Source organism: Rhinoraja longicauda, chromosome 31 (genome assembly GCF_053455715.1).
Source record: "Rhinoraja longicauda isolate Sanriku21f chromosome 31, sRhiLon1.1, whole genome shotgun sequence".
Lineage (NCBI taxonomy): Eukaryota > Metazoa > Chordata > Chondrichthyes > Rajiformes > Arhynchobatidae > Rhinoraja > Rhinoraja longicauda.
In genome coordinates this window covers 26,932,056-26,945,174 of record NC_135983.1, presented here as the reverse complement: position 1 = coordinate 26,945,174, position 13,119 = coordinate 26,932,056, and the positions used below count along the sequence as shown (strand labels likewise).

Sequence of the window (13,119 nt, the reverse complement as noted above, 5' to 3'; positions counted from 1 at the left end):
AAGTTTGGTGGGTGTATGGAACGAGCTTCTGGAGGTAGTTGAGGCAGGGACTATCCCAACATTTAAGAAAAAGTTAGACGTGTACATGGATAGGACAGGTTTGGAGGGATATGGAGGGTTTGGAGGGACACTGGCAGGTGGGACTATGGAGCTGGGACACGTTGGTCGGTGTGGGCAAGTTGGGCCGAAGGGCCTGTTTCCACGCTGTAAGACTCTGTGACTCTAAGTGTAACCAAGGCAGGGTTTAGCAAAAAGATGCAAACACGAATTTTGCAAAATCAATTCAGCCCATTTGACCTTTTTCCCCGTACATTAAAAAGTTAAAAGCCCCATGTTATTGCAGAGATTAAAAAATAATCTTCATATTGGAAGATTTAGAGTCATTGGGTCATACTGCATGCAAACTGGCCCTTCAGAAGTCAATGGAAATGGAGCCGATGGGAATGGAGGCAATAGGAATAAAGGCGTAGATTATTTAGTGATTATAAATGGGGAGGGAATCCAGAAATCGGAGTTGCAAAGGGACTTGGGAGTGCTGGTGCAGGACTCCCCAAAAGTTAATCTGCAAGTCGAATTGGTAGCAGGAAAGGCACGGTGGCGCAGCGGTAGAGTTGCTGCCTTACAGCGAATGCAGCGCCGGAGACTCAGGTTCGATCCTGACTACGGGCGCCGTCTGTGCGGAGTCTGTACGTTCTTCCCGTGACCTGCGTGAGTTTTCTCCAGGATCTTCGGTTTCCTCCCACACTCCAAAGACGTAGGTTAATTGGCTGGGCAAATGTAAAAATTGTCCCTAGTGTGTGTAGGATAGTGTTAATGTGCAGGGATCGCAGGTCGGCGCGGACTCGGTGGGCCAAAGGGCCTGTTTCCGCGCTGTATCTCTAAATCTAAATCTAAATCTAAACTCAATGCTGGCTTGCCTTTATATCAAGAGGACTGGAATATAAAAGCAGATATGTAATGCTGAGAGTCAATGGAAACAGAGTCGGTGGGAAATGGAGGCCATGGATTCTGTGTAGTCAGGATCGAACCCGGATCTTTTGCGCTCTAAGGCGGCAACTCTACCGCTGCGCCCGGTACGTTAAATAAATAAAATGAAAGCAACCGTGATAGGGAAAATGACACCTACACTGTCAGGCCACGACAAGGCAAAGATCCTGAGAAAAAAAATACAATTTCATCTCATCATTGATTATAATTTCATCTAATCAATAGTCAGTTAAGGTTTTGGAAAGAAAAATGATTTTTGTGCCAAGAAATGTTATTAATTATGTGCAGATGCTGGTTTAAACCCAAGATAGACACAAAAAATGCTGGAGTAACTCAGCGGGTCAGGCAGCATCTCTAGAGAGAAGGAATGGGTGACGTTTTGGGTCGAGACCCTTCTTCAGAAGACCCTTTTCTCTGCTCTGCACAGGTTCTGCCTGACCAGCTGAGTGTTTCTTGGTGCCTCACCCCAACCCCCCAAATCCGTCCCTCTCCCCCATCCAGGAATGCTGATGCTAAGTTCAACAAACCCATTATTTAGTTTAAACTAAGCCAATTAACATTGATACTAAGCCAATTAACCTACTAACCTATAGTCTCATTAGGGTTGCCAACTGTCCCGTATTAGCCGGGACCATCCCGTATTTTGGGTTAAATTGGTATTAGGCCCGGTGAGCTGTAGGCCCGGAGACACTGTAGGCCCGGACACTCTAGGCCCGGACACTCTAGGCCCGGACACTCTAGGCCCGGACACTCTAGGCCCGGACACTCTAGGCCCGGACACTCTAGGCCCGGGCGCCGCCTAACTGAGGTTGCATAGCAACCCGCCTCCCGGCCCGGGCAGCCGGCATTGGTGGAGCGGGAGCACGTGGCCGCTGGCTGGGTGAGGTCACGTGGGGCGCGGGGCGGTGACGTCACCTTGACCCTTTATTCGGGAGTGAGACAGCTGGCACCCCTAAGTCTGAGGAAGGGTCTTGACCCGAAACGCCACCCATTCATTCTCTCCGGAGATGCTGCCTGACCCGCTGAATCACTCCAGCTATTTGTGGATTCGGTCATGAGTCGTGTTTAACCGAGCCTCTCCTTGTTTCTCCTCTAGGACCTCGTAACATGGAGCAAGAATGAACAGAAAGTGGCTGAAAGAAAAGCATGAACTGGAGGTTTATTGAATTCATCTACCTACTGTTTATATGGGACCATATAACAGTAAAATCTTCCCGCCAGAATCCTGCAGGCGCCCAGAACCATGTCACTAAGCAGTTTGATTGGCTTATATCGGACCGGGGTCCATTCCACAATTCGAGGGGATATTTATCCTTTGTGGAAAGATATCGTCAAGGATACACAACAAGATATAAAATATATAGGTAATGCTTACAATTTCATCAAGTCGCTTTTGAGCGCGATCTGTCTGCTTTTGAGCGCGATCGGTCTGCTTTTGTCGTGCCCACGGCGACCGGAGATGGCGATGGTAACGCTGATTTGTGCAAAAGGCGATGAGCAGCAAATGTAGAATGCAGAGAATTATTCCAGCGAAATAGCCTATGAAATGGAGTGTCTGTTCTGTGCACAAAATGCTGGAGTAACTCAGCAGGTCAGGCAGCATCTCGGGAGCGAAGGAATGGGTGACGTTTCGGGTCGAGACCCTTCTTCAGACTGAAGAAGGGTCTCGACCCGAAATGTCACCCATTCCTTCGCTCCCGAGATGCTGCCTGACCTGCTGAGTTACTCCAGCATTTTGTGATTAAATCGATTTGTACCAGCATCTGCAGTTATTTTCTTATACTGTTTGTACTGTGCAATTGTGCTGGCTTGCTGATGGTGGGAAAATGAGACAATGCATTATTATTTCAAGGAACATTAATGCCACTGTGCATTAATGCCATTGTGTATTACTTGAAAGACGTATTGTGGAGATCTCAGTAAAATAATCTCGTTATTTTTTATCGTTGCAAGGTAACAAAATATTTTTTGACCACAGATACACCTCTTCGTACCCTTGGTTCAATGGCAGGGCTATCTGAAGTTCAGGGTTGCCAACTTCCTCACTCCCAAAATACGGGGCAGGGTGACGTCACCGCCCCACGCCCCACGTGGCCTCACCCAGCCAGCGGCCACGTGCTCCTGCTTGTTGGCGCGGACTCACTGGGCCGAAGGGCCTGGTTCTGCACTGTATCTCTAAACTAAACTAAACTAAAGTCAGTAAGCATTTTGCTTTACCTTTTGGTCAGATGTAGCTTCAATAGACTACCGTGTGGAGTGGACTTAGGGTTGCATTTGGCAGCAAACCATGTCTTTATTCTTGCTATTGAGGGCGTGCAGCATAGGTTTACTAGGTTGATTCCTGGAATGGTGGGACTATCATATGTTGAAAGACTGGAGTGACTAGGCTTGTATACACTGGAATTTAGAAGGATGAGAGGAGATCTTATCGAAATGTATAAGATTATTAAGGGGTTGGACACGTTAGAGGCAGGAAACATGTTCCCAATGTTGGGGGAGTCCAGAACAACGGGCCACAGTTTAAGAATAAGGGGTAGGCCATTTAGAACGGAGATGAGGAAAACATTTTTCAGTCAGAGAGTTGGAAATCTGTGGAATTCACTGCCTCAGAAGGCAGTGGAGGCCAATTCTCTGAATGCATTCAAGAGAGAGCTAGATAGAGCTCTTAAGGATAGCGGAGTCAGGGGGTATGGGGAGAAGGCAGGAACGGGGTGCTGATTGAGAATGATCAGCCATGATCACATTGAATGGCGTTGCTGACTTGAGGGGCCGAATGGCCTCCTCCTGCACCTATTGTCTATTGTCTATTGTCTTCCCTGTATTTATGTAATAATTGAAGGTTCATCTTGAACTCTTGGAGATTCCAGGGCAATCTTGATGGATTGGGCGGCACGGTGGCGCAGCGGTAGAGTTGCTGCCTCACAGCGCCAGAGACCCGGGTTCCATCCCGACTACGGGCGCCGTCTGTACGGAGTTTGTACGTTCTCCCCGTGACCTGCGTGGGTTTTCTCCGGGATCTCCGGTTTCCTCCCACACTCCTACAATGTTCGGCTTTGTAGGTTAATTGGTTTGGTATAAATGTAAATTGTCGCTAGCGTGTTTAGAATGGTGTTAATGTGTGGGGTTTACCGGTTGGCACGAACTAGCTGGACCAAAGGGCCTGTTTCTGTGCCGTGTCTCTAAACTAAAGTTTGGGCGGTGGCGCAGTGTTAGAGTTGCTGCCTTAAAAGGAATGCACGCCGGAGACCCGGGTTCCATCCCGAATATGGGCGCTGTCTGTACGGAGTTTGTACGTTCTCCCCGTGACCTACGTGGGTTTTCTCCGAGGTCTTTGGTTTCCCCCCACACTCCAAAGACGTGCAGGTCTGTAGGTTAATTGGTTTGGTAAATGTAAAACAAAATTGTCCCTGGTGGGTGTTGGACAGTGTTAGTGTGCGGGGATCGCTGGTCAGCGCGGACCCTGTGGGCAGAAGGGCCTGTTTCCGCGCTGTACCTCTAAAACTAAAACGAAAACTAAACCACTATGCTGCTGCAAGTGAAAATTTCATTGTTCCATTTCGGGACATATGACAATAACACACTCTTGACTCTCTTGAGCTACTCTCTTGAGTACTGTGAGCAGTTATTGGCCCCATATCTGAGGAAGGATGTGCTGGCTCTGGAGAGGGTCCAGAGAAGGTTTACAAGACTGATCCCAGGAATGAGTGGGTTAACATATGATGAGCGTTTGACGGCACTGGGCCTGTACTCGCTGGAGTTTAGAAGGATGAGGGGGGACTTCATTTGAAAAAAAACACCTGGATAGAATAGACATGGAGAGGATGTTTCCACTGGTGGGAGAGTCAAGAACCAGTGGAATTTCTAGGACCGAAGTGGAATTTCTTTCGTTAGAGGGTGGTCACAGAATCTGTGGAATTCATGTTTTTCACACAAAAGATGATGGGAGTATGGAACAAGCTGCCAGAGGAGGTAGTTGAGGCTGGGACTATCCCAACATTTAAGAAACAGTTAGACAGGTACATGGATAGGACAGGTTTGGAGGGATATGGACCAAGTGCAGGCAGGTGGCACAGCCTCAGAATTAAGGACGTTCTTTTAGGAAGGCGATGAGGAGAAATTTCATTAGTCAGAGGGTGGTGAATCTGTGGGATTCTTTGCAACGGAAGGCTGTGGAGGCCAAGTCAGTGGATATTTTTAAGACGGAGATAGATCGATTCTTGATTAGTGCGGGTGTCGGGGGTTATGGGGCGAAGGCTGGAGAATGGGGTTAGGAGGGAGAGGTGGAGCAGCCATGATTGAATGGTGGAAGAAACCTACTTGATGGGCCGAATGGCCTAATTCTGCTCCTACAACTGTCTGACGAAGGGTCTCGTCCAAAAAAGTTGCCCATCCCTTCTCTCCTGAGATGCTGCCTGACCCGCTGAGTTACTCCAGCATTTTGTGAATAAATACCTGCTCCTACAACTCATGAACATGAACTTCTGAAAGCGTAGGTGCTGGGTCCTATCATGAGACGATGAGCGGGCGAAATTATGTCGCCGTGGCAACACTGCCGATATTGGTAAGTCATTGAAGTGAAATCACAAAGTCGCAGTTGCAGAAGCCGTTTTAAAAGTATAAAAACGTTAAGTCTATTCTTTCACCAACTTGTTCACGCAGGGCACAAAACTTTGTTCCCTGTAATTGGCGTGACCTATGAGCAATAAATTAATGGTGATAATTACACCTCTGACATTTTGTGCTCATAAATTCAGACCTGGTCTACAGTCGTTAACGTCGCTCCATTACTGGGTCTAATTTTACCTTTGAAATCAATGTTAAATACTCAGACAATGTAGGGCCGTAATTAAGAACTTGATGACTTACATTATTGTGATTAATGCATCTGTAAATTGGATTTCGATGCAGTGTGTCCTGACTGTTCACGACTGCGTTTAATTAGAGTTTTCATGCACCCTGGTTTGGAAAACTGTATCTGACCAGTGGTTTCGAATGGGCAAGGCATTCCACGCTAACCTGTGATTATTGTGTGCCATTCCGGTCTCAGAATTTTATTGAAGGCAGACGCACAAAATGCTGGAGTAACTCAGCGGGTCAGACAGCATCTCTGGAGGGAAGGAGTGGGTGGCGTTTCGGGTCGAGACCGACATCTTTTTTACCTACAACATGGTGCCCAGCCTACTCGTTCTTCACAAGATTCCAGCATCTACAGTCCATTGTGTCTACACACACACTGTGATTAACGGCTTCGTGACTGTATGAATTTGCACCGCTTACATAGAAACATAGAAAATAGGTGCAGGAGGAGACCATTCGGCCCTCCGAGCCAGCACCGCCATTCATTGTGATCATGGCTGATCGTCCACAATCAATAACCCGTGCCTGCCTTCTCCCCATATCCCTTGATTCCACTAGCCCCTAGAGCTCTATCTAAATCTCTCTTAAATCCATCCAGTGATTTGGCCTCCACTGCCTTCTGTGGCAGAGAATTTCCCAAATTCACAACACTCTGGGTGAAAAAGTTCCTTCTCACCTCAGTTTTAAATGGCCTCCCCTTTATTCTAAGATTGTGGCCCTTGGACTCCCCCAACATTGGGAACATTTTTCCTGCATCTAGCTTGTCCAGTCCTTTTATAATTTTATATGTTTCTATAAGATCCCCTCTCATCCTCCTAAACTCCAGTGAATACAAACCTAGTCTTTTCAATCTTTCCTCATATGTCAGTCCCGCCATCCCAGGGATCAATCTCCTGAACCTACGCTGCACTGCCTCAATTACAAGGATGTTCTTCCTCAAATTAGGAGACCAAAACTGTACACAATACTCCAGATGTGGTCTTACCAGGGCCCTGTACAACTGCAAGCCCACTGGGTCTGAAGAAGGGTCCTGACCCAAAACGTCACCCTTCCTTTTTCTCCGGAGATGCTGCCTGACCTGCTGAGTTACTCCAGCACTCTGTGTCCATCTCCGGGTTTCTTGTTAGATTTCAATGGACTGTGATCTATGAAGGCACATCATCTAGTTTTCAAGAATAAGTAGGGTCCCCAGTCGATAATCTTCATGATCTGTTTTCAGATCAGTGAACCAGAGGATTTAAGGTTTAAGGTGAGGAGGGAAAGATTTATTGGGAATCTCAAGGGGCAACCTTTTCACACAAGGGGCGCTGGGAGTATGGAACGAGCTGCCAGAGGAGGTAGTTGAGGCAGGGACTATCCCAACGTTTAAGAAACAGTTAGACAGGTACATGAACAGACACAAGATGCTGGAGTAACTCAGCGAAACTGGCAGCATCTATGGTGAGAAGAAATGGGTGACGTTTCGGATTGAGACCCTTCTTAAGACTGAGAGTCAGGGGAGAGGGAGACCGAGATATGGAAGGGTGAGGTGTGAAAATGAGAGATCAATGGGGACAGTGATCAAGGAAGTGTTGAATGAATAGGACAGGTTTAGATGGGCCAAGTGCAGGCAGGTGGGACTAGTGTAGATGGGACATGTTGGCCGGTGTGGGCAAGTTGGTCCGAAGGGCCTGTTTCCATGCTGTATGACTCCATGCCCAAAATAGACAGGATTTTTTCAGACAGAGTATCAAAGACAAACCATGATTAATTTTCCATATTATGAATTTCCTAAACAGGCAGTTAGATTTGGAGATCCAGCAGCAGATTGAAGATAGACACAAAATGCTGTAGTAACTCAGCGGGACAGGCAGCATCTCCGGAGAGAAGGAATGGGTGACGTTTCGGGTCGAGACCCTTCTTACTTTTACATCCTGCACTGGGAGCCATCCTCATAAATCTCCCCACCCTTTCCAGCTTGACAACATTGTTCCTCTAACATGGTGCCCAGAAATGAACACAATACTCTAAATGCGGTCTCACCAACGTTTCATACAACTGCAACATTCAGTTCAGTCTGAAGAAGGGTCTCAACCCAAAACATCACCCATTCCTTCTATCCAGAGATGCTGCCTGTCCCGCCGAGTTACTCCAGCGTTTAGAGTTCCTTCCTACACAAAAAAGAACTTGTACCTGTCTCTGGTGAGCAAGTAAGGTTGCCAACTCCCTCACTCCCAAATACGGGACAAGGTGACGTCACCGCCCCGCGCCCCATGTGACCTCACCCAGCCAGCGGCCACGTGCTCCCGCTCCACCAATGGCGGCTGCCCGGGCCGGGAGGCGGGTTGCTACACAACCTCCGTTGGGCGGAGCCCGGACCTACACTGTCCGGGACTACAGTGGCCCCCGGCCTACTACAGTGTTTGGGCCTACATTATCCGGGCCTACAGTGTCCGGGCCTAAAGTGTCCGGGCCTTCAGTGTCGGGGCCTTCAGTATCGTGGCCTACAGTATCGGGGCCTACTGTGTCGGGGCCTTCAGTGTCAGGGCTTACAGTGTCCGGGCCTACAGTGTCCGGGCCTACAGTGTCAGGGCCTACAGTGTCGGGGCCTACAATGTCCGGGCTTACAGTGTCTGGGCCTACCGTGTCAGGGCCTACAGTGTCCGGGCCTACAGTGTCCGGGCCTACAGTGTCAGGGCCTAACCAGGCATGTGAATTTTGTGTCGATCTTCGGTGTAAGCCAGCACCTGTACTTCCTTCCTATCGCAGCATTGAAGTCACCTCTTTCAATCTGTTCTGGTGTCTGATGTGAAAGGATGGTTGTGTTCCCATTGTGATGCTTTTATTTTTAGCCTGGCTTGGAGTGGGTGAGGAAATGGGAGCTGAACAGGCCCTACGTGGGTTGACAGCTGCTGAGCTCTTCAAAAGATGATCCTGTATTTTGCTCGTCTTCCTCTCAATCAGAACAAAAAAGCCCTCCCTTTTTGTGACTAAAAATAGGCTTGAGTCATGCAGTCAATTTGGTGAGCAGCCAAGGTGTAGAGAGAAGTCCTTGGTCTGATCCACATGTTTGCTCAAATCTATGCATTATAGATTGGTAAGTGATTGGCGATATTGCAGTTGTCCTTGGATTTCAGCTGCAATTCCCAGTTCATGCCCATTAACCCATTAAGGGCCAAGCATCCTTTCAGTGGAGCAGGGGCAGAGTTGCTGCCTCACAGCGCGAGAGACCAGGGTTCGATCCTGACCACGGGCGCTGTCTGTACGGAGTTTGCACGTTCTCCCCGTGACATGCGTGGGATTTCTCAGAGAACTTCAGGTTTCCTCCCGCACTCCAAAGACGTGCAGGTTTGGAGGTTAATTGGCTTTGGTATAAAAATTTAAAAAACTGTCCCCAGGGAAGTGTTAGTGTGCGGGGATCGCTGGTCGGCGCGGACTCGGTGGGCCGAAGAGCCTGTTTCGGCGCTGTATCTCTAAACTAAACTAAACCAAACCAGCGATCCTTTCTGGAAATTGTCCACGTTCGCGATGGGAGAAAGGAGTTGGGCTTTTTAGATTATTTATCTTTTTTTTAGATTTAGAGATACAGCACGGAAACAGGCCCTTCGGCCCACACTCCAAAGACACACTGGCGTGTAGGTTAATTGACTTGGCAAATGTAAAAATTGTCCCTCGTGTGTGTAGGATTGTGTTGGTGTGCGGGTATCGCTGGTCGGCACGGACTCGGTGGGCCGTAGGGCCTGTTTCCACGCTGTATCTCTAAACTAATCTAAATTAAACTAAATGAAAGGTTATTGACCCCAGTTAACAATTTGGCAACTATTGAAAAATAAATAAATAATCCCAAATTTTTTTTAGACTTTAGAGATACAGCGCGGAAACAGGCCCTTCGGCCCACCGAGTCCGTGCCGTCCAGTGATCTCCAAACACCTGCACTATCCAACACATACTAGGGGCAATTTACAATTTTTACTCAAGCCAATTAACCTGCAAACCTGCACGTCTTTGGAGTGTGGGAGGAAACCGGGACACCAGGAGAAAACCCACACAGGTCACGGGGAGAGCGTACAAACTCCGTACAGACAGCGCCCGTAGTCAGGATCGGACCTGGGTCTCTGGGCCAGTGAGGCAGCAACTCTACCGCTGCGCCACCGTGCCGTCGTGTGTCAAAAGTATTACGTCTAATTGCAAAAGTTGCAGGTTCAGAACTTACAGGTTTGTGGTGGGGGGGGGAAGAGAAGTGGGGTATGTATATAGCAGGGTTGCCAACTGTCCCATATTAGCCGGGACATCCCGTATTTTGGGCTAAATTAGTTTGTCCCGTACGGGACCGCCCTTGCCCCGTATTAGTAGGGTTGTAGGGACATAGGGAAACGCCTGGGCCGATCGACTGTAGAGGCAGTCTCGGTTGGCCGTAACCACCGCCTCTACGCTACGGATCAGAGTACCGGGATCGTTTTCCTAGTGGATACGGGAGCGGTCGTAAGTATTGTGCCCCCCTATGACTGTGAAGTTCGAGTGGGGGAAAAGGGCCCGCCCCTAATTGCAGTGAATGGTAGCACCATCCGTACATACGGTAAAAGGACCATGTCCCTGTCCTTCGAGTCCAGGACTTACCGTTGGGAATTCATCGTTGCGGATGTGGGCCAGGCCATATTGGGGGCAGATTTCCTATGGGCGTTTTCCTTGGTCGCAGACGTCCGAGGGAGGGGCCTACAACCCTCGGCTGATGTACGGCCTCGGGGTACTGGGCCAGAGGCTTCTACAAGCGCCGCCCCACCCAGCCTAGTTATCCAGTCCATTACCACGGCTCCCGGTCAGTTCGATGCGGTCCTGGCCGACTTCCCGCAGCTCCTCGTCCAGCGTTTTGATTCACCTTCGGAGAAGCACGGGGTCGTCCATTTCATTCCAACCGAAGGGCCGCCGGTTTTTGCCCGGGCACGGCGCCTCCCACCCGACAAGCTGGCCAGGGCGCGAGAGGAGTTCCTAAACTTGGAGAGGTTGGGAATTATTCGGCCTTCGAGTAGTCCGTGGGCCTCCCCCTTGCACATGGTTTCCAAAGCATCTGGGGGGTGGAGACCATGTGGTGACTTCCGTCGACTCAACGCGGCAACACGGCCGGACCGCTATCCGATTCCACACATTCAGGACTTTTCAGCTAGCCTGGAGGGGGCGACAATATTTTCAAAAATTGATTTGGTGCGGGGATACCATCAGATCCCGGTCCACCCGCCGGACATTCCGAAAACAGCGACCATCACCCCGTTCGGACTGTTTGAGTGGTTGCGTATGCCTTTCGGCCTTAAAAATGCAGCTCAGGCATTCCAGCGTCTGATGGACCGGGTGGGTCGAGGGTTGCCGTTTGTCTTTATTTATCTAGACGATATTTTGAATGCCAGCCGTTCGGTCCAGGAGCACTTGGTCCACCTCCGCACCGTGTTCCAGAGGCTGCAAGACCATGGCCTGATTCTCCATCCGGACAAGTGCCAATTCGGCCTGTCCGCGGTGGATTTTTTGGGTCACCTGGTTACTCCGGCCGGTGCCACTCCTTTACCAGCTAAGGTGGACGCGGTCCGCTCATTCCCCCGACCGACTACCATCAAGGGCTTGCAGGAGTTCGTGGGCATGGTCAATTTCTATCATCGGTTCGTGCCTGCAGCAGCTCGGGTTATGCGCCCCCTTTTTCAATGTCTCGCAGGTAACCCCGCAGAGTTGGTATGGTCCGTAGCTGCGGAGACGGCTTTTGTTGCGGTCAAACAGGCTCTCGCCAACGCCACTATGCTGGTGCACCCGCGCTCCTCCGCCCCCATGGCTCTGACGGTGGATGCCTCAGACGTGGCGGTGGGTGGGGTTTTGGAGCAGCAGGTCGATGGTAATTGGCAGCCTCTGGCGTTTTTCAGCAGGCAGCTCTCTCGAGCGGAGCTCAAGTACAGTGCGTTCGATAGAGAGCTCCTGGCCCTTTATTTAGCAGTCCGCCACTTCCGTTATTTTTTAGAAGGCCGTTCTTTCGTGGCCTACACGGATCACAAACCTTTGACATTCGCTTTTGCAAAGGTTTCTGATCCGTGGTCGGCTCGCCAGCAGCGGCACCTAACCCTCATTTCGGAGTTTACGACCGATGTCCGTCATATTGCGGGTAGGCTGAATGCCGTTGCTGATGCCCTGTCCCGGCCGGCCATTCCCTCCGTAGCCGTGGTTGGTAAACATGTGGATTTCCAGGAGCTAGCGGAGGCTCAGCGCCTGGAAGGAACTGCCGCGGTGTACGCCTCCACAACCTCGGGACTGCGTTTAGAGCAGGTGGCGTGTGGCCCCACAGGTATCAAGTTGTGGTGCGATGTTACTCTCCCACGTCCTCGCCCGGTGGTGCCTGCCGCTCTGCGGCGCAAGGTTTTTGAGGCCATTCATGGCCTGGCACATCCGTCCATCAGGGCGACTTCAGCCATGGTGGCTGACCGGTTTGTCTGGCATGGCCTGCGAAAGCAGGTAGCAGCCTGGGCACGCGCCTGCATTCCGTGCCAGACCTCCAAAGTCCATCGTCATGTCCAGCCCCCATACCAGAGATTCGAGGTTCCCCCCGCCCGTTTTTTCCACATTCATGTGGATTTGGTGGGTCCATTGCCCTATTCTAGGGGTTACACTCATCTACTGACGGTGGTTGATCGGTTCACTCGTTGGCCGGAGGCGCTCCCGTTGTCGGACACCACGGCGGCCTCCTGTGCACGGGCCCTGGCGTTGCATTGGGTGGCTCGTTTCGGGGTCCCGGCTATCATCACTACAGATCGGGGAGCCCAGTTCACCTCGTCTCTCTGGGCCGCGCTGGCGCAGCTGTATGGTGCTCGATTACAGCAGACCACCGCCTATCATCCCCAAGCCAACGGGATGGTTGAGCGTTTCCATCGGCAGCTGAAGGCGTCCCTCTGTGCTCGCCTGACTGGCTACGATTGGGCTGACCAGCTGCCTTGGGTCCTCCTCGGCATCCGTACGGCCCCGCGGGCTGAGCTGGGCACATCTTCGGCCGAGCTCGTCTACGGTTCGCCCCTGCGGGTGCCGGGCGACATTCTCCTTTCCACTCCCGCCTTGCCGCCATCCGCCACGTCAGTCTTGGGCTCCCTCCGGGAACGGGTGGGTTCTCTGGCTCCAGTCCCGACCTCCAGTCACGGAAGCACAGCAGTTCACGTTCCTTCGGAATTGCGGAGCTGTGATTTCGTGTTTCTTCGGAAAGATTGCCACCGCCCCCCTCTCCAGCCGGTTTACCAAGGCCCGTTCCAGGTGCTCAAAAGAGGGACTGTAACCTTC

General features: G+C 50.7%; 1 protein-coding gene across 3 annotated transcripts in view; it reads left to right on the top strand.

The window, feature by feature from the left end:
- The window catches only part of brinp1 (bone morphogenetic protein/retinoic acid inducible neural-specific 1), a 199,312-nt gene that overhangs the window by 57,825 nt on the left and 128,368 nt on the right, over positions 1 to 13,119 (top strand). For all 3 annotated transcript variants that reach the window (XM_078425827.1, XM_078425829.1, XM_078425828.1), the window contains one exon: positions 2,084 to 2,351. In XM_078425827.1, the coding sequence (XP_078281953.1) occupies positions 2,134 to 2,351 (218 nt within the window). In that variant the 5' untranslated portion in view covers positions 2,084 to 2,133. The remainder of the gene's footprint in view (positions 1 to 2,083; positions 2,352 to 13,119) is intronic.